Below are 24,628 nucleotides of genomic sequence, written 5' to 3'. Positions count from 1 at the left end.
TTTAATTATGGAAAAAACGTAAAATTTTCTTAATGATTCAATGTATATATATTTACATTTTTCATAACATACTGAATATTTGATAATAAACTGTTCAATAATGAAGAAAGAATACATAACAGTTTCAAGTATCGTATAATTTTCAGAAATGAAAAAAGTTTTAATTTTTTCTTACCTTGTTAAAGAAATAAAAGTATAAAAAAAAAGTTTAAATAAAAAATGGTTTTATCATTGATTCCAATTTTTATCAAAACATTTCTACATTAAATTGTTAAAGCAATTAAAATTAAAATAGTTAGAAGAAGTCATTTTTTCATAAGATTATAGGGTTGCAATAGATAAAAAAAAATGTTCTTTTTAAAGAAATTTACCATTTATTAAATAAATTAATAAAAAAGTTTATCTTTTAATGTAAATAATAAATATAATTTTTTTTTTGCTACAATAAAAATAAACTTAAAAAAGATTAAAATTTTATTTATCATGAAAAAGATAAATAATTAGATGTTAACAAAATAAAAAGAAGACTTACGCCACTAACGGTTCCCAGGAGGTCTCCCATCCAAGTACTAAGATAGCTCGCAGCTGATTCACTTCGGAGATCGGACGGGATCCGGTGCATTCAGCACACTCAAAACTTAAGTGTCAAAATGTCTTACACGGAATTAGCCGGTGCGCCTAAGTGTCAAATTGACATATTGACATCAGATCAAAGTTGATGTAAATATGTCAAAATCAAAAAAAAAATTCAAAATAATGGAATCTCTTTATACTACAACTCTGAATCTTCCGAGGATTCTTGCGCCTACACACATTATTCTCCGAAACCCCCTGTTCCGCCGCTGAACCCCTTCTGTTAACTCCACTGCAACTTCCGCATTCCCCCGCCGTGTATCGAACCTTTGATATCTGAAATTATAATTTTAGTCATATTAAAATTGCAACTTACAACTTTATCTTTTAAAGTACTGTTTTTGAGTAATTTTACGTGTATGCAAAAATAAATTAAAACAAATTAATAACCACTTTAATTATAAATATTTTTATCATTTTTAAATATTTTATATATATTATTTGTTTTTTAATAAGATTTATAAAAAATTTTTTATCTTTTACATTTTTAATTGATAAAAAGAAACTTTAAATGAATAATTTTTAGCAATTTAACATAACGGGTTTTTATAAAACTTTTTATTATATATATATAATTGCATTTAAATTACTTAAAGTATTTGCACAATCAAATTTTACCTTAGTTACATGCATGTTTTTAACTTAACAACTGCTTCATATTCTTTTAAAAAATTAATATATAAGATTATACTGATCTGTCAAAATTTTTTTCCCCTAAATCTAAAACGATAGAAAGAATTTTGAATGATAATAAGAAATAAATTTTTGATGTAGAAAATGAATTTTTTTACATGATATATATTTTCTTATTAGTATATATGTTAATAACATATTTAATACGTTATATGTTTTTAAATATTAATATATAAGGTTTATGCTCATATGTCAAATTTTAAACATTATTTTTTTAATTTAATGTAAAAATTTTGACAGATTAAAAAAATTTAAGTTTTATAGGTAACAAAAAAATCACAAAAATCAGTATAATAAATATATTTTGATTTATTTATTTAACATATTATATCATCTTAAATAACTAATATAAATTGTTCATACTTATCTGTCAAAATTTTTAACATAATTTTTTAAATTTGATATAAAAATTTTGGCATATTTAAAAATTTAAATTTTAAAAGTAACAAAAAAATCACATAAATTTTTATAGTAAATATATTTTACAGATAAAAAAATATGTTTATTTAGGTATTTGACATATAAGTTTACATTAAAAAAGAAATATACAATAATCATACCTATATGTCAAAATTTTTTACATCAAATATAAAATGATGTAGAAAATTTTGACACATAAAAAAATTTGATTTTTTCATTTTACAAAAAAATTACAAAAATCAGTTTAATATTTTTATTTTTCAAAAAATATATACCTTAATCAGCATATTAGATATATTATATCTTTTTTGAAAACTAATATTTAAACTTCATTCTAATGTGTCAAAAATTTTTACATTAAATTAAAAATGATGTAGAAAATTTTGACACATAAAAAAATTTAATTTTTTCATTTTACAAAAAAATTACAAAAATCAATTTAATATTCATATTTTTCAAAAAATATATACCTTAATCAGCATATTAGATATATTATATCTTTTTTAATAACTAATATTTAAGCTTCATTCTTATGTGTCAAAATTTTTTACATTAAATTAAAAATGATGTAGAAAATTTTGACATTTGGAATAATATAATTTTTTAAAAAATCAAATAAATTTTACATTAAATAAATTTTTTAAGTATTATATATATTAATTAGCATTAATTAGCAAATTTGATATATTATATCCCTTAAAAAATAATAAAATTTACGATTTTTTTCTAATGTGTCAAAATTTTTTACATCAAAATTGAGGTCGATGTAGAAAATTTTGACACTTAGGTTTTGTGTGCAGGATATGAGCGTAAGACGCTACTGCCACATTCTGTCTGCCTATTTAATATTATGTTTAACTTTTTACACTATAACATCTGGTACAATTATTTTAAAGAAAGTTTATAGACACACAAATTGTGATAATATTTTATACTTAATAACTAATGATAAAAGTTATTACTTTCAAAATATTCTATAAAACTTTTTTTAATAACAAAACCTTATATTTATATATAATTTTATATTAAATTATTTAATTTTTTTTAATCAATAAAAAGAATAATAATTGAATAAATTATATAAAATAATATGATTTGACATAATATTGAAAGTAAAAATATTCTCTTATTTATTTCATTCAACAGCATGAAATTATTTTAAACATATGTTTGTTATTAAAAAAAGTAATATTTTATATACAATTTAAAATTAAAATGTTATATGTCAATCTCTATTATTAAATTAAATAATCTTTTAAAACTTTTAAAAAATTGTAAAATTTATATGTAAAGTTTATTTCAATTTTACGACCAAAAAAAATACATATAAAATAAAAAAGTTTTTACAATGATGTTTTCTACATAATTATTAGAATTTTTTTGACAAAACAATATGTCATATATTAAAGAAGATATTATATTAAATAATTTAATCAAGTTGTATATTTTCTTCTTTACAAATAATTCCTGCCAGTTTCATAAACATTTCATATGCTTTGAATTTTATTGAAATTATTTGTTTTTTATAAATTTTATAAAAGAATTGCTATAGCAAAGAAATATTGGTTAAAAGTTTGAAGTACTTTGTAGTAGTGTTGTCTAAGCTTTTTTAAGCATTTAAAAGGATCAAATAATTTTTTTGAATTGATCATATCAATTATATAAATTATAAATGTTAAATTTATAAATCTCACTACTCCTGATACACATTGAATTGCAATATAATCATTCTTTTCTAATTTAATAATTTTTTCATAGAATCTATACAAAAATTTTCTGTCAGTAGGTATATCTAAAAAATTTAATTTATTAAAATATTTGCTATTAAAAAAAGCTTACTTCTATAATACCATTCTGTAAATTGGAGTAATTTAAAAATTTTTTGTAATCCATATTGACAATTGAATAGCTATGAAATTATATTTAAAATAAAAATTATTCTTATCATACATATCATCTTTATTCAAAACTGTATAATTTTTAGAATAGTTTTCTTTCAAACTTGGAGAAAAGTAAGAATAACAAATATTTTTATTTTGCATTTCAAAATCTCTAATAAGTACAACAAAAAGATTGATATGTTTTTTTTGTCGAAATATAGCTTTATTTATATTAAAAAAATATTAAAATTTGATAAAAAATCTTTCATTATACACTTTCTACCAAGTGTATTTTCATTTTTCAAATACCTTTTTAATTAATTTATCATTTTTCTGCGTATTAATTATTGTTTTTATTTAATCCATACTGAAATTAAATAGGACTGAAATTTTTTTATTAGAAATTGATTTAATTATAATCCCATTTTTTTTTGTAAAATAAATTTAGAGATTTTTTATTTTTAAAATCGTAAAAGTTAATAGATTTCATTCTATCAATTAGGGTGGAAAAACAAATTAGAAGTCTCAAAACGAATATTGAAAATAGTCACTGGCTTTCATTTTTATTGCTTTTGTAAATTTATTTTTTTTTTTCATTAAATATTTTCACTTTATTCTAACAATGGGAAAACGTAAATCATCTTCAAGAAAGGGACCAGCTAAAGTAAAACCGATAGTTCCTTTACCTAAAATATTTGACTGTCCCTTTTGTCAGCAGGAACTTTGTGTAGAATGTAAAATTGATCACAACACGAGTATCGGGAAAATTTATTGTCGCTTGTGTAATGAACATTATCAAATGACAGTCAATCACCTTCATGAAGCCATTGATGTTTACAATGCTTGGATTGATGCTTGTGATGCACAAAATGGAATTACATGTGGAGATAACAAAAAAGGTTATGATTGATTTTTTTTTATTTTTCCAAAGTCTAAAATGATTTTTTTTTTGATCTCCCATTAATTAATGCACACAAAAAAGGTGTTTTTTTTTAGTAATAAAAAGAAGAGAAATAAAAGGAAGGTCAAAAAACGGTTAGTCATATATCATCAATGGTTTAATTATTTAATTTCTTTTCTTGTTTTTTCTCTACAATATTTTTTTTAATTAATAAATTTTAACATGGAAGAGTTTTATATGAAGTATAAATTGTATCTCCTTCTTTTATAACACCACCTTTTAAAATACCAACGACAACACCCATTACCGGGCTTTGTCCAAATGTTTTTCTTAATTTTCCAGGAGAAAGGCGATAAGTTCTTAAAGTTTTCAGTGGTTCCATTGTTTTATTACATGATCCTGTTTCTGGATTTATTAATGTAATAACGCAACGAGTACATGGTTTTAAATGGTAAAATTGGACATCTCCAACATGAATATCATTCCAATAGTCTTCAATAAATGGAGGGATATCTTTGTAACATTCAACCATGATTGATGGTCTGAATCTTTCAACTGACATTATTTCGTCTTCAATTTTACTATTAAGATCATTTAAAGAATTAGTTGTCATAATCATAAATGGTCCTTCGTCCTGATATTTAACATCGTGATCTACTATAATTGGATAGTTTAATGTTTCATTTCTATGAACAGTTGCTTTTCTTTGATCAAACAAACTATTCGAATATTTTATTAGACGAAGATTACAAGAAGTTTCAAGAGTTTCTTTTAAGAAATTGCTTACATCATCTCCGCAATCATATCCTTCACATATACCTCCTTCATAACATTCAACTTTGACAATATTTCTTCTTTCAATAACGTCGTCTATTGTTACATTTATTTCTTTTTTACTCAAACATGAATATAAATTTAAGATTCCATTTTTTATTGATGGTTGAATTGTTAACATTTTCTTATATTCTTTTGCAGTAACGTACTTTTTTGAAGATTCATCCATAACTAAAAAACTTCTATCTTCTAATTCTCCATATTTTAACCCAGTTTTTGTACATTCACCAATTTTAACCTTTCAAAATAACTTATATAAATTATAGTCAATTAGCTTACTTACTTTAATACCCTTCATAGATTTAACAGAATAAATATACAATGAATGAATCTTTCCAACTTCATGAAATTGTTCATTCTTCCGTTTAGTGAAAAATTTTATAAAAATATAAGAAGTAATGGCTGTTAAAGAAAATACGATCAAGCTTTTTTCTACATTCATTATTACTAAGTTTTATCGATAATAAAATGTAGTTATATATGTATAATATGCATTGTTTCTTAAATTTGTCTCTAATTTCCATTGCCTATACGTGATATTTACATAATTGATGTTTAATTGTAAAACTTATCTGCATAAAAAAAAATAATAGACTATTAATATTAAGAATGTTTTAAGATATAAATTTAGTGATTTTTTAAAAGCATGAAATTTATCTTGAGATATAATTAAAAGATAAAATTATTCTTAAATAATAATAAATTTGTTTTAATTTTTTAAAGTATATATATAAATAAAATTATGTTAAAGTAACTTTTTATAATTATCTTTATAAGTATCTGTTCTTCAAAATGAGTGTTTTACTTAATTATATCCTAAAAATTGAGTATTTTTTTTATTTTGAAAAAAAATAATGATCTGGAATATTTAATAAAAATTTTAATGAAATCATATTTTTAAAATTACCACTTTGAAATTTGTAAAAATGTATACGGGTTAAAATATTATAAAACACAATAAAGAAAAAATTTTTTATTTACATATGTTTATGGGATATAATAAATTATATTTTTTTGATTCTCATGCGGAAAATATAAAAACCCGGTTATTTTAAATGTATTGTATAATTTTAATAATTGTTTGGAAATCCGTATTTCCTATGGTTAAACTTGTTTATTTAATGTTAAGTTTATATTTTTTATGGTATGGATCTTGGACTTCTTAGTGATTCACTGATACTATTTTTTTCTAAACTTCACATTAGTCTTAATAAATCTTGGTTAAAAGATACTATAACATATTTAAATTCTCAAATAGTAAGTTATATTTAAATATCAATTATTATATTATTTAGACAGACATAAAGTCTGACCAATATAAAAATTTTGTCTTTTATCAACTTATTCATTCAAATTTAAGTGATTCTATAAATATTAAGCAAAATTATTTTTGGAATGAAGACAAAAAGTTTCACCATGAAAAAATTAATTTGTTTGTTCAAGTTAAATGTATTTATGATATCTCAAGATCAGTATATGAACAATATTTGGAGATGAGTGTTAGAAATTGCGTTTCTATTGGAAATTTTGAGTTAGAATCTAGTAGTGCTGATAAAAATTCAAGCAATAATGGAACTAAATATTTATCAAAAGGAATGTTAATGTTAAAAATGACGGATGGAAAAAATGATTTTACGGCAATTGAAAGTGAATATATTCCTTTTTTAAGTGAATATTTTAGGCCTGGAATTAAAATTTATATTTTTGGAGAATGTAAAATAGCAAATGGTATAATTCATTTAACAAGAAACAATTGTCAGATTATTGGAGGAGAAAGCAGTTCTGACTTCAGTCAAAATACTTTAGATATGGTTTTATTTAGATTATTACCCAAAAATAATATTTCAGATAAGGAAAAAAAACAAGCAAGGAAATTTTGTATTGACAAAATGAAAGAAATTGATAGTATTTTATGTGATGGACAAAATAATAGCTTAGAAGATTTTTCAAATAATTTACCCAAAGAGTTAGATGAAAGAAATGAAAATTTAAATAAAGAAAATAAAAACACTAAGTTACTAAAAACAGAAGTACTTTCAAAATGTTCACCCAGAAATGATTTAGCAGAATGTGATATTTTACCTTCTAAAAAGAAAATTAGTGTTTCTAATACTACTATCTCAATTTCTAATAATACTAATCATACTATTAAAAGAACTTTAAGTAGTAATATTTCAAATTCTCCAACAAAATGTATAAAGAAAGAAATTGTAGATCTTACAGTCTCAGAAATTTTTGACTACTTTTTTAAACTCCATATATTTCTTAGTAACAAATGGATTTCTAATATTATTCAAGAAGTTAATAATAAATATTCAGATCAAAATCAACGAATAAAATATATTTATGATATTTTTTTACAAACAAATATTGATGAATGTTTGATAGCTCCTTCTCCTGAATTTAGAAAAGGAAATCAAACAATTGAAACTTCCTTGTTGATGGAAATCGAATCAATTCATCTTGCAAAAAGACATATTATGGGAGAAAAAATTTTTTACACTTTAAGTGACGGAAATAAAGGTTTTAATGCAATTATTAAACAACCATTTAATTCTAATATTTGCAATCAGGGTCATTTAATTCCAGGTATAAAATTTGTAATACGTGGTCAATTGAAAGTAAATAACGACAATTATTTAATATTAAATAGTTCCAATTGTAAAATTTTAGATAAAAATTTTTTTCTGCCGGATATCGAAAAAAAGGTAAATTAATGAAGGATTTCTTCTAGATCTGGTGCTCCCTAAAATAACTGTTTTAAATAAAATTTTTTTACAAATTAATTACTATTTATTCTAAAATTATAAAATTTTTGAAACTTTCTTTTTAAAGAAATATTTAAAAGAATCTTTTTTGACATAATTTTTTTTTATTAATAACTTTTTTTTCACATTAAACATTTTTATCAAGTATTATTTATCCTTTTTTTAATCATATTTTTATTACATATTAATTTATGAATATTTTTTAGATTATTAAATAATAAATAAATTATTTTACATTTGTATCAATTTTTACTGCGATATCTATGTGAAAACGTATTTTTTTTTTTAAATTACTAAATTTTTCATTCAATTCTCGATCATATATATTTTTGAATATAAATTTTTCAAATAAATATAAAACATACAATAATGAAAAATATCATATAAATTTTTAAAAAAAAATTTACTAATATTTTTGTTTATATAACAAAAAAGTGACTAATATTTAAAATATCAACTAAGGTAATGTTTATATTACATATTTTTATAAAAATAAATTTTTTACAATCAAAAGAAATAAATAATTTAAAAAATACATTGATTTATCTAGTAGTTTATAAGAATTATTATTGCAAATTGTACATTGATACATTTCACAAACTTTTTCCCAATCATAAAATGATGGTGTCTCTCGTCGTCCAATCAAATTTAAAAATTTTCTATTCCTGGGTTCAATTGTTATCAATTTATCATCTTTTGCAAAAAAATTTTTCCCGTAATGCATTATACTTAAATAATCGTATGGTGTATCATATGTAGAAACACCTGATCCTACTATCTTTTGAAATTGTATTTCAGCTCCTTCTTTTATATTTTCTTTATGAATAATAATATAATCATCTCTATCTTTTCTCATATGTTCATGATATAAACCTACAGAATGTAACAATTCATGAGTTATTATTCTTTTTAAAAAACATGTTGATGATTCTTTATTTCCAAGTTGGATGATTTGTTTTCCACCTCTCATTCCAACATATGAAAAGCAACCTTGTTCAATTGTTGATTGAATATTTAAATAATTAATTTCTGTTGTTCGTTTTCGAAATTGAATACATGTATGTTGAGCAATGATATTCATACATTTTAAAACTAAATTTTTTTCTTGATTCTTAATTGTTTTATCAAAATTGTATGGAATATAATATGTTCCATTTTCAAAATATTTAACCCATCTTTTGGGACTAGTTGGAGCAAGTGCAGTATAGAAAGTCATTAATTTTTCATCTTGAGACAATGTAGTTTCTGTACTTTTAGATGTATCATTGTTATCAAAAAATATTTTAATGTCAGATTTTGTTAAAATCATATCATTTTGAAAGACCCGATCTAATAATTTTGCTGTTTCATTCTATAAAAATAAAGTATTGTAAAAATAAAATTATTTAATTAGTATATAATTGCTTAACTACCTTTTTTATTAATTTTTTTGTTTGAGCATATTGAAAAGTGGAGTGTAAACAATTAATTATATAAATAATAAATATTAAATAATAACAAGTCATTTTATAAATATATATATATTTTTTTTTAGAAATTTAGCTATTAATTTAACATATATAAAAATGAATAGAAATATTTTTTGAATCACTTTGATATATATTTAATAATAAATATATAATTTGTTTAAGAAAAATTATAGATAGAAAACATTTTTATATTAATATATATATATTTATATATATGTTTCATAGTCATGAATTACTTTCTTTTTTTTTGTAAACATACAAATTATTTATAAAATAAGGACAATTTTTTTTATTGAGGAAATAATATTTCAGAAGAAGAAATATATATAAATACTACCAAAAACTTATTATTTATTTATCAATAAAATATTTTACAATTAAATAAATATAAAAAAAAAGATTTTATTTTTTCAATACAATAATGTTTTACAGTAATTAATATGTTATCATTATTAAAATGAAATCTTTTGGTTAAACAAATAAATACAATCCGTTACTTTTATTATTTTAAATAAATTCATAAACTTTACAAACTGTTAACTGTATTTTTATTACAGTTCTTTTCTTCAAAAGCTTACAATAATGGTAGATAATTCATTATTCTTTTCTTTAAAAACACTTATTCACCTATTACCTATTTTTATATTAAAAGAGAAATTTGATACAGTCTATGATTTTATTGTAAAATTCACAATATTATCAAATTATAAGAAGCTTTATTTCTGACTAACTAAATATTATATTATTTACAAGTTGTCAAATTTGTGATATATATTATTTAAAAGTAGAATTGAATCACATTATTTAAGATTAATCAAATAAAATTTTTCTATATATTTTTACATATATTATTAATACTATATGAATATATAAATTAAAAATTATGGTTTTTGCTGAAATTGTAGGAACATTATCATTCCTTCAACCACAAGCAGATGATGATATATCAGATAGATTACATTATTATTATACTTCAACATTTTTATTAGTAACTGCAGTTTTGATATCATTAAAAATGTTTGGTGGAAGACCTATAGAATGTTGGTTACCAGCAGAATATAAACCAGCATGGGAAGATTATACAGAAATGTATTGTTGGGCCAGAAATACATATTATGTACCATTTTCAGAAACTATTCCTGATGAAAAAGATGAAAGAGAAGAGAAAATGATTAGTTATTATCAATGGACACCATTTTTTCTTGTTATTTCAGCATTTTTATTTTATAGCCCATGTTTAATTTGGAGGGTAATGTATGATCGTAGTGGAATAAGATTAAAAGATATTATGGCATTTGGAACTGATCGTGCAAATATTCAACCAGCAATGAGACAAAAAAATGTTAATGGTTTAGCAGTCCATTTAACATCTATCTTTCGTCATAGATTTTCTTTTGGTTGTCAACATAGTTATCATCTTAGATTACTTTCAAAACTTCTTAATTTACGATTTTGTGCTTCATTTTTAACATTTCTTTATCTTGGAATTAAAGTATTATTTTTAATAAATGTTTTATTTCAAATGTATTTAATGAACAAATTTCTTCAAACAGATGGATATGGGATATATGGGATAAGTGTAATAAAAGATTTGATATTTGGTAAACCATGGAGTGAATCTGGAAATTTTCCCCGAATAACATATTGTGATTTAGATATTAGATTAATGGGAGTAATTCAACGACATACGGTTCAATGTGTCCTTGTCATAAATATTTTTACTGAAAAAGTATTTATTTTATTATGGTTATGGTATACATTACTTACAATGACTTCAATTATTTCATTAATATCATGGATATGGTCATCTCTATTTTATGAATCAAGAAAAAGATTTATCGTAAGAAGACTTGAGTTAGCTGATGTCAATTTTAGTGAAAAACAATCTAAAGATGATGTTGATGAGGTTGATTAATTTTATTCTTAATTGTTATTAATAATTTTTTTTTATAGTTTGTTCGAGATCATATTAAAATGGATGGAGTTTTTGTATTAAAAATGTTAACAATTCATAGTGGAATTTTAGTTTGTTGTGAAGTTGTTGATAAAATGTGGGATATGTTTTTAGAATCGAAAAAACAAGTTATAGAATCACCACTTGATGAAGAAATAAAAAGTGATTCATTCTATCCACATTTTCAAAAACGTAAAACATCTATGTTGGTACCATTAGTCACAATTGAAGAACCATATGCATTGTCATCTGTACCTTCCCCTACATTACATGAAGCAACAATACCAATGCCAGAATTATCATCTTCAATACAAAAAGAAAAGTCTAAATGTTTTACTAACAATAAAACTATTTCTTCTGTACCAATGTGTACAAATAAATAGGAATTATTGGGTACTACGATATCTAACAATAGATTTGGTTCTCGTAGTACCCACCTCGCTGTAGCCAGAGGTAAAGGCAAATCAAATATATTTATTAGTCAAATGTTATCAAAAAATAAAGAACAAGAAGATGACAACTATGAAGATGATAATGATCCAGAAAACTGGTTGTTATATTCTTCAGAAAAACAATCAACAAGTGGAAGGAAAAATACATTTTCAGTTAGTGGAAAAGGAAGGTTTCAAGGAAAAAGATAAAAAAAATTAAAAAATTACTGTCCTAATAAACTTATATGTTTTTTTTTTTAAATTAATAAATTAAAACTTTTCGCTTTAATCATTTTTACTTTCATAGTAAAAAAAATAAAGACAACTTTTTGCAACCGTCATATAATAAGTTTTAATAAAAAGTCTATGATCAAAACATTTTTATATCTTCAACAACTTTTAGAATATAAAAAATTATAACAGTGAATTGCACGCAATAAAGTATCAAGAATTATATTTCAAAAACCATTGCAATGTGGAAAATTTTTTCAATGTGAACAGTTTCTAAAAAGTTAAAATAGGTCCAGCGTAACCAGTTATATACTTTTAAAATGTCTTTCATTAAGCTATCAGAAGTTGTTTTGAAAAAATTTGAAAATCATATTATTTATCATATCTAAATTTGTAGCTGTCTAGTAAAAATAAGAATAGTTGCAATGAATTTCTCGTAAAAAACAGCTCTAGAATCATTTGTTTATTTTTAACATTTACAATATTGTCATGGAAGTCGAAATTTGCAAAAAGAATATTCACCAATTTTGACCTCAACTTTGACTGCTTATAACTTCCGAAGGTTCAATTTTTGAATATTGTTGATTATATTCAAAATTCATCCCATTTCAAGGGCTATCGGATGAATATAGTGGTGTATTCAAATTCCAAAAAAAGTTGTCATTTTAGATCACATTTTTTGGGGTAAAGTCGTTAATTTAGAAAATTTTCAGCCAATTTCTGAATCTCTAAAAATAATAATGCTATAGCTATAAAAATCATTAACCTAGGCAAACTTTTGAATAGAAATCGAATGAAACTAGTCCCATCTTCATAGGATAAGTATTTGCCGAGATACCAAAAAGTCTGAAACAATGAATATTTTAGAAAAATTTCCGCCCTTCATCATATCTCGCTTCAAAATCAAGATAAATGCATGCAGATTTCAGCAATCGTCTTCTAATGAGTTTTCATATAGGGTCTACGTTCAAAATTTTTTTATATCTCTAACCACTTTCGAGATATAAAAAATGGTGACAATGGATTACGCGCGAAAAAGTACCAAGCACAATATTTCAAGAACGGTTGAAAATTTAAAAATCTTTTCAACGTAGAGTATGTCTTAAATTATGAAAGAAGCCCAGCGCATCAAGTTCCACGGACCTGTGACTTCATTAACTTGAGTTATCACTAAATTCTTTAGACTTTTTTTAAAACTTATTTCTTATCATATCTCCATTTTTAGAAGTCCTATAAAGTTGTACATAGGCTTAATGAATTTTTCGTAAAAAATTGACCTAGAAACAACTGTTTATTTGTAAAATATCTCATTCTATGATAGAAGTCGAAATTTACATAAAAATATTCCCCAATTTCGCCCTCAACTTTGAATCCCTATAACTCCTGAAGTTTCAATTTTTGAATATTGTTGATTATATTCAAAATTCATCCCATTTCAAGGACTATCGAATGAATATAGTGGTCTATTCAAATTCCAAAAAAAGTTGTAATTTTTTGGTCACATTTTTAGAGGTAAAGTCGGAAATCTAGAAAATTTTCAGCCAATTTTTATACCTCTGAAAATAATAACGTTATAGCTATGAAATTTATTTTTCTAACCAAACTTTTGAATAGAAATCGAATGAAACTAGTCCCATCTTCATAGGATAAGTATTTTTTGAGATACTGAAAAGTCGGGAACAATAAATATTTTAGAAAAATTTCCGCCTTTGCTCATATCTTGCTTCAAAATCAAGATAAATGCAAGCAGATTTCAGCAATCGTCTTCTAATGAATTTTCAAATGGGGTCTACCTTCAAAATTTTTTTATATCTCTAACCACTTTCGAGATATAAAAAATGGTGACAATGGATTACGCGCGAAAAAGTACCAAGCACAATATTTCAAGAACGGTTAAAAATTTAAAAATCTTTTCAACGTAGAGTATGTCTTAAATTATGAAAGAAGCACAGCGCATCCAATTTCATAGACCTGTGACTTCATTAACTTGAGTTATCACTAAATTCTTTAGACTTTTTTTAAAACTTATTTCTTATCATATCTCCATTTTTAGAAGTCCTATAAAGTTGTACATAGGCTTAATGAATTTTTCGTAAAAAATTGACCTAGAAACAACTGTTTATTTGTAAAATATCTCATCGTATCATAGAAGCCGAAATTTACATAAAAATATTCCCCAATTTCGCCCTCAACTTTGAATCCCTATAACTCCTGAAGTTTCAATTTTTGAATATTGTTGATTATATTCAAAATTCATCCCATTTCAAGGGCTTTCGAATGAATATAGTGGTCTATTCAAATTCCAAAAAAAGTTGTAATTTTTTGGTCACATTTTTAGAGGTAAAGTCGGAAATCTAGAAAATTTTCAGCCAATTTTTATACCTCTGAAAATAATAACGTTATAGCTATGAAATTTATTTTTCTAACCAAACTTTTGAATAGAAATCGAATGAAACTAGTCCCATCTTCATAGGATAAGTATTTTTTGAGATACTGAAAAGTCTGAAACAATGAATATTTTAGAAAAATTTCCGCCCTTCATCATATCTCGCTTCAAAATAAAGATAAATGCATGCAGATTTCAGCAATCGTCTTCTAATGAGTTTTCATATAGGGTCTACGTTCAAAATTTTTTTATATCTCTAACCACTTTCGAGATATAAAAAAATGGTGACAATAGATTACGCGCGAAAAAGTACCAAGTTTAATATCTCAAGAACGGTTGAAAATTTTAAAATCTTTTCAACGTAGGGTATACCTAAAATCACGAATGAAGCACAGCGCATCCAATTTCATAGACCTGTGACTTCATTAACTTGAGTTATCACTAGATTCTTAAAACTTTTTTTTCAACACATTTCTTATCATATCTTCATTTTTAGAAGTCCTATAAAGATGTGAATAGGCTTAATGAATTTATCGTAAAAAACTGATTTAGAATCATCTGTTTATTTTTAACATTACTAATATTATCATAAAAATCAAGATTTAAAAAAAATATTCCACAATTTCGCCCCTCATCTTTGAATCCTTGTAACTCCTGAACTATCAATTTTCGAATATTGTTGATTATATTCAAAATTCATCCCATTTCAAGGGCTATCGAATGAATATAGTGGTGTATTCAAATTCCAAAAAAAGTTGTAATTTTTTGGTCACATTTTTAGAGATATAATCGGAAATCTAGAATATTTTCAGCCAATTTCTGAATCTCTGAAAATAATGATACTATAGCTATGAAAATTATTAACCAAGGCAAACTTTTGATAAGAAATCGAATGAAACTAGTCCCATATTCATAGGATAAGTATTTGCTGAGATACTGAAAAGTCGGGAACAATGAATATTTTAAAAAAATTTCCGCCTTTGTTCATATCTTGCTTCAAAATCAAGATAAATGTAAGCAGATTTCAGCAATCGTCTTCTAATGAGTTTTCAAATGGGGTCTACGTCCAAAATTTTTTTATATCTCTAACCACTTTCGAGATAAAAAAAAATGGTGACAATAGATTACGCGCGAAAAAGTACCAAGTTTCATATCTCAAGAACGGTTGAATATTTTAAAATCTTTTCAACGTAGGGTATACCTTAAATCACGAAAGAAGCCCAGCGCAACAAATTTCATGAACCTGTGACTTCATTAACTTGAGTTATCACTAAATTCTTAAAACTTTTTTTTAAACTTAATTCTTATCATATCTTAATTTATAATTGTCGTATAAAGATAAGAATGGCTGCAATGAATTTCTCATGAAAAAATGATCTAGAATCAACTGCTTATTTTTAACATTCACAATACTATCATGGAAATCGAAATTTGCAAAAAAATATTCCCCAATTTCGCCTTCAACTTTGATTGCTTATAACTTCTGAAGTTTCAATTTTCGAATATTGTTGATTATATTCAAAATTCATCCCATTTTAAGGGCTATCGAATGACTATAGTGACATATTCAAATTCCAAAAAAAAGTTTTTTTTTTTTAAATTATTTTGGAAAAAATGTGTAGACTTATTTTGTAGTTAGCAAACTTCAGGTATCAATTTTAAATAGAAAAAAACTTAAACTATTAAAGTTTAAAAGATTTATCATACAAATCTTATCACTACTAATTATAAAAAAACTCATAATTCATATTTGTCATTTATTATAATATTAAGAAATTATTATTAATGTTTATAATTAAGTAATGTTATAATTTTTAAAAACTTGCTTTAATATTTGATTCATCATAAAAATTACTTTTTAAAATAAATGTTTGAATAGTTTAACTATATATTTCACTTCATTTATTAAGTGTAATATTACTCTATTTACAAGTAATGATTCGATTGGTACTTTTATATTATACAAATAAAGTTCACTAATCTTATTTTTCATTCATTGAAATGATTTTATATTACATCTTACACCTTTTTTTTGTCGAAATAGAATATGTTTAAGAATATTTTAATAAAGTTTAAAAGATATAAACTTACTAAATATTGTTTGCATTTTAAAAATAGGCACTCTTATTTTTTTAAACTCTTTTATTTTCTTCAATAAATTTTTTAAAATCTTCAGAGTGTTAAAATATAAAAATTATGATAAAATTAGTAAATCTGCTAAGCTATATATATTGAATTATTTATCAATTTTTATATAAAAAAATTGTTTATAATTTTTAAACATTTAAAAATAGAAATGAAAAAAAAATTTAGTATATTATGTATCAAATATACTTTCAATTTGATAATAAGAATGTTTTTAAAATTGATTTTTAATATGAAAAATATATATGATATATTCAATTTACAATATATGATAAGTAATAGCTTGGATACACTTAAATATACATTAAATAAATAATATAAATCAAATATCAAGAAATTTTTTTGATGAAAAATCTATTTTTTTATAGATTTCATAAAATTGCTTCAAAACGTGCCTCATTGGCTCAGGGGCAGAGCGTCTGTCTAGTAAACAGAAGGTCGCTGGTTCGATTCCAGCATGAGGCATCTTTTTGACTTCAATATTCATGAAATTATTTTTATTTTATATAGTTATTATACAAAAAAAATTAAATTTACTCGTAATTATACTTTTCATTTTATTTTTTTTTCAAATATAAAATAAACTTTAAAATTTCTATATCAATATTTTGATAAATATTTAAACATAGAAATTAAACTTGATTAAGAGCGTAGGATGTAAAATTGACAAGAAAAAAAAATTAAGATGATCAAGTAAAGGTTGTATTTTCTTGTGATGTTAATTATTACATGTGTGCACATAAGATTAGCAATGTAATCATAAAAGTACATCCTTTTAGATTATAAACTAAAAATGATATAAAAATTAAAATGTATTCATAAAAATTGAGTCATTTATTGTCTTATCAGATACATTGTTCTATAATTCTTTGTCAACTTTGTTAAGGAAGTGATTTTTTTTAATTTGTGTGTTATCACTATGTAAAGTAATAAATCCCAATTATTAAACAAACCATATGATTTAATCATCATAAGAGTATACTTACTTTTTGAGAAAAACTTGAGTTTACATATGACATAATATATTAATATAATAAACTAGATGCTAATAAAATATCTCTTCCAGATATTTATTATATTTTAAATGTTCTAAATATACATTGTTTAGCATCTTCTCGCTCTTAAGTAACATTGATAATCTTGAGTTTTAAAGTAATATTAAGAAGATGAAAAATATTATTTTATTGTTTAGAAGATAAAAGATTCTCATCTTAAATAAGTACGTGTATCTTGTCTTTTATTTTTTCTTGTTTAAAACAATCTTTGTATTAATATTTGAAATATTTAATAATTTTACGCTTCATTTGAAATTATTTTTAAAAATAATTCGTATAAATTATTTTATATGTAATAAAACAAACATATTTTAAAAAGACAAAACTAAATTATTTTTGAGAATTTTTAACTGTTTATATTAAATTAATTCTTCCCTTTTTATTTAGAGAAGATGTTATAAATTTAATTGTGTATGAAAAGCTGTGATAGCGATGATGGCCAAATTTTTTAATTCTTGATACTTTTAAATATATTTTAAATAAAATAAATATTATATTAAACTTTTTATTTGAGAACTAACCATATAATGCTAAAGCAATTTTTTTTTAAATTGGATTGTTTAAATTAATAATGGAAATTATAAAAAATATTTTCTAAATATATACCATTATTTAGTTCTTTTTAATATTATATATTTAATTTTTACTTCTTTTTCTATGGTTTACTAAAAATTCTCTACCCATAAAATATGGAAGTAATTTATAAAAATAACCACATTGAGTAATAAATGTTATATAAAGAAAAGAAAGATAGAGTAGTTTTAAAATAATTTTTTCCATATCATTCTTTGCCAAAACAACACTACCATACATATATAGCCGCTTTATCTTTTATTTCACATAACTATTCCATTTTTGTTAATGTATGTATATATATATATATATATATATGTGCCAGTAGTATTTTATTATTTTATATTTTTATTTTAATATTTTGCCGTATTATTGATAAAGATATATAATATTGCTTTAAATAATATATATTTAAATAACATTGATGATAAAAGAATGTGTAACAATGTGGCTTATAAAAACTTTAATATCATTAGTATGACAACTGTTATATTTATTTTTATACCACAAATACCTTTTGTCTCCACTAATTTACATCCGGTATTAATGAACTTTATATTAATGGCATTTATTAATTTTAAAATATTAAATTTTAACAATAACGTTGTAATATTATAAAGTTTAAATATATAAAATTTATATTTTAATTTTATTTAGATTTAATTTCTATATCAACTTTATAATGGGTTGGGGTATTGACTTTTTTGGATCTTCTAGAGTGGATAAATATTCAAAACCATTACCTGCAGAAACTATTGATACATGTTTACGTGCCATTCATGATTATAATTCAAGACAAAATGGATATGTAAGTATTTATTTATTTATTTTTATTATTTAATATTATAATAAATACTTTTTTTTTATTAATATTAAAATATTTCAGAGTAATGTTCCTCCGCCTAATTTAGTTTCAAGAAATATAACTAATCAACCACCATGTTACTCTAATAATGAACCTCCACCTCCATATAGATCCCGTTCTTCAAGCCGTTCATAAATATTAAATATTCATGATTGTAAATACTACAAATTTTTTTCTTTTGTTATTTAGAAATAGAAAAATATTATGCATATATATATATATATATAGATATCTAATTTTGTTTAAAAGATTTTTAAAAAAAAAAATGTAATAAAAATATATATTATAAAAATTAATTTAAAAATTTAAACACAGTGAAATTTAATAGTTTCATTGTCTTTGCCTAACATATAACTAAAAGTAATAAGCTGCTTATTCGATCATAAATATATATATATATTTATTTATATGTTAAAAAATGTCAGTAAAATGTTGAAATTTTTATTAACGTGTAATAATTTTGAAAAGAGAAATAAGCAAATATATAGTTAAAGCTACAAATGCCTGAAATTTGATATAGTTAGAAAATAAGTATGTATTATTAATAAATTTTAAAAGTTGAAATCAATAATTAAATTTTCTTTATCCATCTATCACCTCATCCTATTGTTATGAAGATAATAATAAAATGAGACAAAAATATATAAAATTATTAATAATAAGCACTTTTAGATTTTTAAATTATGGAAAGTGCAGTGTTATTTAATGTAAATTCTCCAATATTTTCAAGTGATAGAAATGAAATGATGTTGTTGTTTAATCAAATATTCACAGATAACATATTGTTGTAAGTTTGTTTACTTAAAAAAATTTTTTCCATTTGTCTAAGAAACATTTAAATTTTACTTGTATATATAATTTTTTTATATAGTTACATTCATCTTAACTTTTTATTTATTTATGTATTTTTCCCAAAAAGTTTTTTATAATTTAATAAAAAAAAAAATTCTAGTACAACATATATAACTTAATTAAACTATCTAGTATTTGTTTATTTAACTTAGTTTTTCTACATAATTTTGTCTACTAAGATAAGATTTTTTTTTTTTGTAATTTTAATAAATATAATTTTTTGTAAAATTTAATTAAAATCATTATATTATATTTACTATTTAAGTAATTTTAGACTTTTATATTTCAAATCTTTTTTTTTTTTTTCTTTATCATTTTTTATTTCATTGAAAAAATATTAATATATATAAAAAAAACTTTTTTAAGGTATTGTTTATAACAAAAATCTTTGTTATTAATTCAAAAAAATTCTATACATGTTAATACTTTTAATTTATTTTTTCTAAAAAATAAATATTTTTTCACATGCATTTTTTTTAATGGAATAATATTTTCAAATAATATTTAAGATAGTAATAAAATATTAATCATAATATTTCTTTATATATGAAAAAAAATCTAAGAAATGAGTCATTTTTTTTTTAAAAGTGATTTGTCAACACTCTAAAGTATAAATGCAAGATTGAATGATAACAGTTTTGTAAGTATAAAATATAAGATAAGAAACTATTAGATGGAGGCAATTATATAAGTTTTCTGTACATTTTAAAAGAAAAATATTTAATTGTGTTTTGAGAGACATAATTTTTTTTTTTTCTAAAAAAATCAATTAAATAAAATATTATACTATAAAATGTTTTATTAGATCATTATTATTGTTTTCTTAGTACTCCAAATTAAGAAAAATAAAATTTTATTGCTAAAATCATTAATTTTTTTTATTTATTCATTCACATTCATTTGCTTCTTTTCTTTCTTGATAGATGTATTATTATTTACTTTTTAACGTTCATATCAATGATTTTTATCAAAATAAATGTAATAGCTCTTGTCTCTTTATATTTATATATATATTATACATTTTTTAGAAAACTTTTAGCTTGCCAGTCTTTTGTTTGTAGTAACATTTATGATATATATTATATATTTACTGTTAATGTTGGTTTCATGTGATTAAAGTACATAAAAATAATTTTGTTTATAAAAATAATTTATAAAATTATGATAATTGCTTAGAAATATTATTAAAAGTTACTCATCTCAAAAAGTTATTTAGTTTGTGGTACCAAAACCTTATTGACATGTCAATTTTCTTTACTTCTTCTTCTTCCTCTCTAGGACAACAGGCAAAACATCTCCTTAATCAAATATTTACTTTTATCGGTATATGACATACGCTCTTTCGTATATATGAAAATGCTATACCCATTCTTTCAAATGATCGGTCCAAGATTGTATTTCTTTACTCCACAATTACAATAATCATACTATACATTTATATATATATATATTTCATTTCAAATTATATATCAAAAGGTTATCTTTTTTTTTCTTCATTTCAAATATTTTATATTTTTCTTTAAATTGTAATATTTATAGGTATATTTGACAAAATTTTAAATAAATATAATAGATATTCAATATTAATGATCACCTTACAAATATAGATATACTTATAAAATATATTTATAACAATTTTATCATAGTTCGTGACTTATGTATATTCTTACAAATACTTTTCCCTCATTAATTATGATAGCAGCAACAACATAAAAACGTTACATACTAAGTTTTTCTCTTCATCCAATTTTCATGAAAAGTTTTAACTTTATCATTAAGTCAACTTTCTTACTTTTATCTTTTAACGCTCATTTTACTATCTTCTCAGTATATATATATATATATATATTATACATCCCACATTTAGTAATTTTAGTTCAAAATTTTCCTTTTCAAAAATATATTCTTCCTCTTTCTTTCTTAATGTCAATATATATTATAAGATAATGGGACAACTTTGCGTGATATGATCTTGCTTATGTTTTACAGATTTTTTAATTTTTAATGAACATCAACATTTTTTATTATTAACTATTAATTTTATGTTAAACAAAAACCGACAATTTATCCATATGTATAATTTTATATTATCACAAAAATAGATAAACAGTTACATAATTAGAAGCTAACATTATTCCTTTTAATTCTTTTTATTTTTTTTTTTGAAATAATTTATTTAGCTTAAATTGGTGTCAAATATTTTGAAATTTTCTTAATTAAAACTTTTAAACATTTATTTACTATTATATTTTCTATAATGACTTTATAACTCTTTTAGTATCTCTTCTTTTTCCTCTTCAAAAACATTTCTCTTTCACATATATTATTTTATTAAATTTAATTCTAAAGCATCTTGACATTTTCTTAATTTAATTATAAAAACTTTTATAAAATATTTTTTCCTTTTTGTAGGGATTCATTCTCTCACAATTATTTGCCATCAACCAACGTCAATTTATTAATTATGGATTTTGGATTAAATTCTAAGAATCATGGATCTTCTATTGATAATAATCAAACAAATATTTCTACTAATAATATAACAAATACAACAAATAATGCTCCACAAATGTCAATGTTATTAACTGTTAGACTTTTGATGCAAGGAAAAGAGGTTGGAAGTATTATTGGTAGAGGTGGTGATCAAATAAGAAAAATTAGAGAAAAGTCACAAGCTAAAATTAATATTTCAGATGGATCTTGTCCAGAAAGAATTGTTACAATAACGGGTAATGAAGTGACAATAAATAAAGCATTTACCATGATTTGTGACAAATTTGAAGAAGATTTAAAACAAATGCCAGATAGTGTATCAAAACCACCAATAACACTTCGTCTTATTGTACCAGCAACACAATGTGGTTCAGTGATAGGTAAACAAGGTTCAAAAATAAAAGAAATTCGTGAAAGAACAGGTGCTTCAATTCAGGTTGCTAGTGAAATGTTACCAGCATCAACAGAACGTGCTGTAACTATTAGTGGATCAGCAAAAGCAATTACATTATGTATGAATGAAGTATGTAAGATACTTTTAGAAGCTCCACCACGAGGTACAAATATACCATATAGACCAAAATCATCAATTAATCCTGTTCTTGTTGCACAGAATGCTGCTGTTGTAGCTGCAGCTGCAGCAGCATCTCAACAAAATGGTGCTGGATATACTGCTCTAATACAACAACAAGCACAAAATATTTTACAACAAGCATATGGTACAAATCCATTAATTGGTATTCCAAATCTTTCAACATTAACACCACATTTAACAACACATCCATTTAATCATGCTGCTGTTGCTGGTGAGGTAAGCAAAAATAAAAATATTTTAGCACTTTCACAAAAAAAAAATATTATAATAAAAAAAAAAAAAATTTTATACACATTTTTTAAACCTTTTTTTTCAATTCACATTTCCATACACATATGCATAAATTTTTTTGTATGATAATGCTAATATTATGGAAATGATTGAATGTTAATAACCTTTATATATGTGGGTTTTTATTGTAACACTTTTTTAACTTCTTATATCTTTTCCAAGAAATTTCTTTACCTACTGTGCTTTATTTCAGCTTACCAGACTGCAACCCTATCATGCTGCTCCCACCAGAATCCCACAAACTTCTACAGGTATGAATTTTTTTTTTTCTTTTTTACTTTGTTATTATTAAAAATATATATATTTATATATAAATTATATAATTAAAAAAAAAAAAAAGAAAATTTATTATATATTTTATTTTCTAAATTTATTATTATTTTTTTTTTTGCATGGAAAATTTTGTATATAGTTTTTTTTATTATGAAAATGTGTATGTTGTTATGATATACTTTTTTTTTAGATATGTCTCAGTTAATAAATAATTATCAACAACCATCTACATCATCTAATCCTCCTAGTGGTTCATCAAATCTTCCATCAACAATAGATCCATCTCAAGCTTCATACTATCTTTCTCAGGCATCATTAGCAGGAAATCCATTAATGTGGCAACATAATGTTCCTGGAATGTTAACTGTTCCTGGAGGTGGACCAACTATACATGCTACCAGTGGTGGAAATGTTATAAGTTATATGGGAGAAAATAAAGAAACAGATTATTATCAAGGTTATTTAATGTCAGTTAATCCATATGTTGGAGGATTAAAAAGAAAAGCATCACCAAATCCTTCTTCAACAGGAGGAGGAGCATCATCAAATACAACTACCACACCTTCAACAGGATATGCCAATGGTGGAAATCATAAAAAAAGATATTCCCCATATTAATGATTTAATTTAAAAAAAAAATAGTAAAAAAAAAACATCAACATAACATATCGAAGGAAATTACAATACTTTTATTGATGATAGTGATCTTTTATATATCATTAAAAGATATTTGCCTTATCAAAAAATTTAAAAGCCTTCAAAGTAAAATATTATCAAAAATATTCACTTTTTAAATATATTATATATTTTTTTTATATATATAATGTTAGTTAAAATTTTATAGGTTTTTTTTATTTATAAAATATTTTTTAAAATTATATTTACA

At 22.5% G+C, this 24,628-nt stretch overlaps 9 protein-coding genes across 9 annotated transcripts; 5 read left to right on the top strand and 4 right to left on the bottom strand.

The window, feature by feature from the left end:
* Window positions 1–481: 481 nt before the first annotated feature.
* On the bottom strand, window positions 482–1,266 carry SRAE_2000060800 (Hypothetical protein; the record flags this gene model as incomplete). Its single annotated transcript, XM_024651458.1, has 4 exons — window positions 482–593; window positions 660–678; window positions 810–909; window positions 1,252–1,266. 4 exons carry the CDS (start codon window positions 1,264–1,266, stop codon window positions 482–484), a joined length of 246 nt encoding a protein of 81 aa, XP_024505134.1.
* A 2,215-nt stretch (window positions 1,267–3,481) lies between these two features.
* On the bottom strand, window positions 3,482–3,788 carry SRAE_2000060700 (Hypothetical protein; the record flags this gene model as incomplete). The annotated part of the gene is made up of 3 exons (XM_024651457.1): window positions 3,482–3,538; window positions 3,586–3,655; window positions 3,697–3,788. 3 exons carry the CDS (start codon window positions 3,786–3,788, stop codon window positions 3,482–3,484), a joined length of 219 nt encoding a protein of 72 aa, XP_024505133.1.
* Window positions 3,789–4,248: 460 nt separating this feature from the next.
* Window positions 4,249–4,536, top strand: SRAE_2000060600 (Transcription elongation factor 1 homolog; the record flags this gene model as incomplete). The annotated part of the gene is made up of 2 exons (XM_024651456.1): window positions 4,249–4,290; window positions 4,342–4,536. 2 exons carry the CDS (start codon window positions 4,249–4,251, stop codon window positions 4,534–4,536), a joined length of 237 nt encoding a protein of 78 aa, XP_024505132.1.
* Window positions 4,537–4,744: 208 nt separating this feature from the next.
* Window positions 4,745–5,659, bottom strand: SRAE_2000060500 (Molybdenum cofactor sulfurase, C-terminal domain and MOSC, N-terminal beta barrel domain-containing protein; the record flags this gene model as incomplete). The annotated part of the gene is made up of 2 exons (XM_024651455.1): window positions 4,745–5,599; window positions 5,645–5,659. 2 exons carry the CDS (start codon window positions 5,657–5,659, stop codon window positions 4,745–4,747), a joined length of 870 nt encoding a protein of 289 aa, XP_024505131.1.
* Window positions 5,660–6,507: 848 nt separating this feature from the next.
* SRAE_2000060400 (Domain of unknown function DUF1767 domain-containing protein) lies at window positions 6,508–8,073 on the top strand (the record flags this gene model as incomplete). Its single annotated transcript, XM_024651454.1, has 3 exons — window positions 6,508–6,618; window positions 6,657–7,982; window positions 8,035–8,073. The coding sequence occupies 3 exons, from the start codon at window positions 6,508–6,510 to the stop codon at window positions 8,071–8,073; spliced, it is 1,476 nt and encodes a 491-aa protein (XP_024505130.1).
* Window positions 8,074–8,613: 540 nt separating this feature from the next.
* Window positions 8,614–9,634, bottom strand: SRAE_2000060300 (Astacin-like metalloendopeptidase; the record flags this gene model as incomplete). Its single annotated transcript, XM_024651453.1, has 2 exons — window positions 8,614–9,480; window positions 9,542–9,634. 2 exons carry the CDS (start codon window positions 9,632–9,634, stop codon window positions 8,614–8,616), a joined length of 960 nt encoding a protein of 319 aa, XP_024505129.1.
* An 847-nt stretch (window positions 9,635–10,481) lies between these two features.
* On the top strand, window positions 10,482–12,193 carry SRAE_2000060200 (Innexin family-containing protein; the record flags this gene model as incomplete). The annotated part of the gene is made up of 3 exons (XM_024651452.1): window positions 10,482–11,504; window positions 11,552–11,919; window positions 11,968–12,193. 3 exons carry the CDS (start codon window positions 10,482–10,484, stop codon window positions 12,191–12,193), a joined length of 1,617 nt encoding a protein of 538 aa, XP_024505128.1.
* Window positions 12,194–19,055: 6,862 nt separating this feature from the next.
* Window positions 19,056–19,373, top strand: SRAE_2000060100 (Hypothetical protein; the record flags this gene model as incomplete). Its single annotated transcript, XM_024651450.1, has 2 exons — window positions 19,056–19,181; window positions 19,260–19,373. The coding sequence occupies 2 exons, from the start codon at window positions 19,056–19,058 to the stop codon at window positions 19,371–19,373; spliced, it is 240 nt and encodes a 79-aa protein (XP_024505127.1).
* A 548-nt stretch (window positions 19,374–19,921) lies between these two features.
* On the top strand, window positions 19,922–24,360 carry SRAE_2000060000 (IP17311p; the record flags this gene model as incomplete). The annotated part of the gene is made up of 4 exons (XM_024651449.1): window positions 19,922–20,025; window positions 22,503–23,394; window positions 23,663–23,720; window positions 23,933–24,360. The coding sequence occupies 4 exons, from the start codon at window positions 19,922–19,924 to the stop codon at window positions 24,358–24,360; spliced, it is 1,482 nt and encodes a 493-aa protein (XP_024505126.1).
* Window positions 24,361–24,628: the final 268 nt, after the last annotated feature.

This window comes from Strongyloides ratti, assembly GCF_001040885.1.
Source record: "Strongyloides ratti genome assembly S_ratti_ED321, chromosome : 2".
In the NCBI taxonomy this organism is placed as follows: Eukaryota; Metazoa; Nematoda; class Chromadorea; order Rhabditida; family Strongyloididae; genus Strongyloides; species Strongyloides ratti.
Note: the sequence above shows the minus strand (reverse complement) of the source record. Positions and strands in the feature narration are given on the sequence as shown.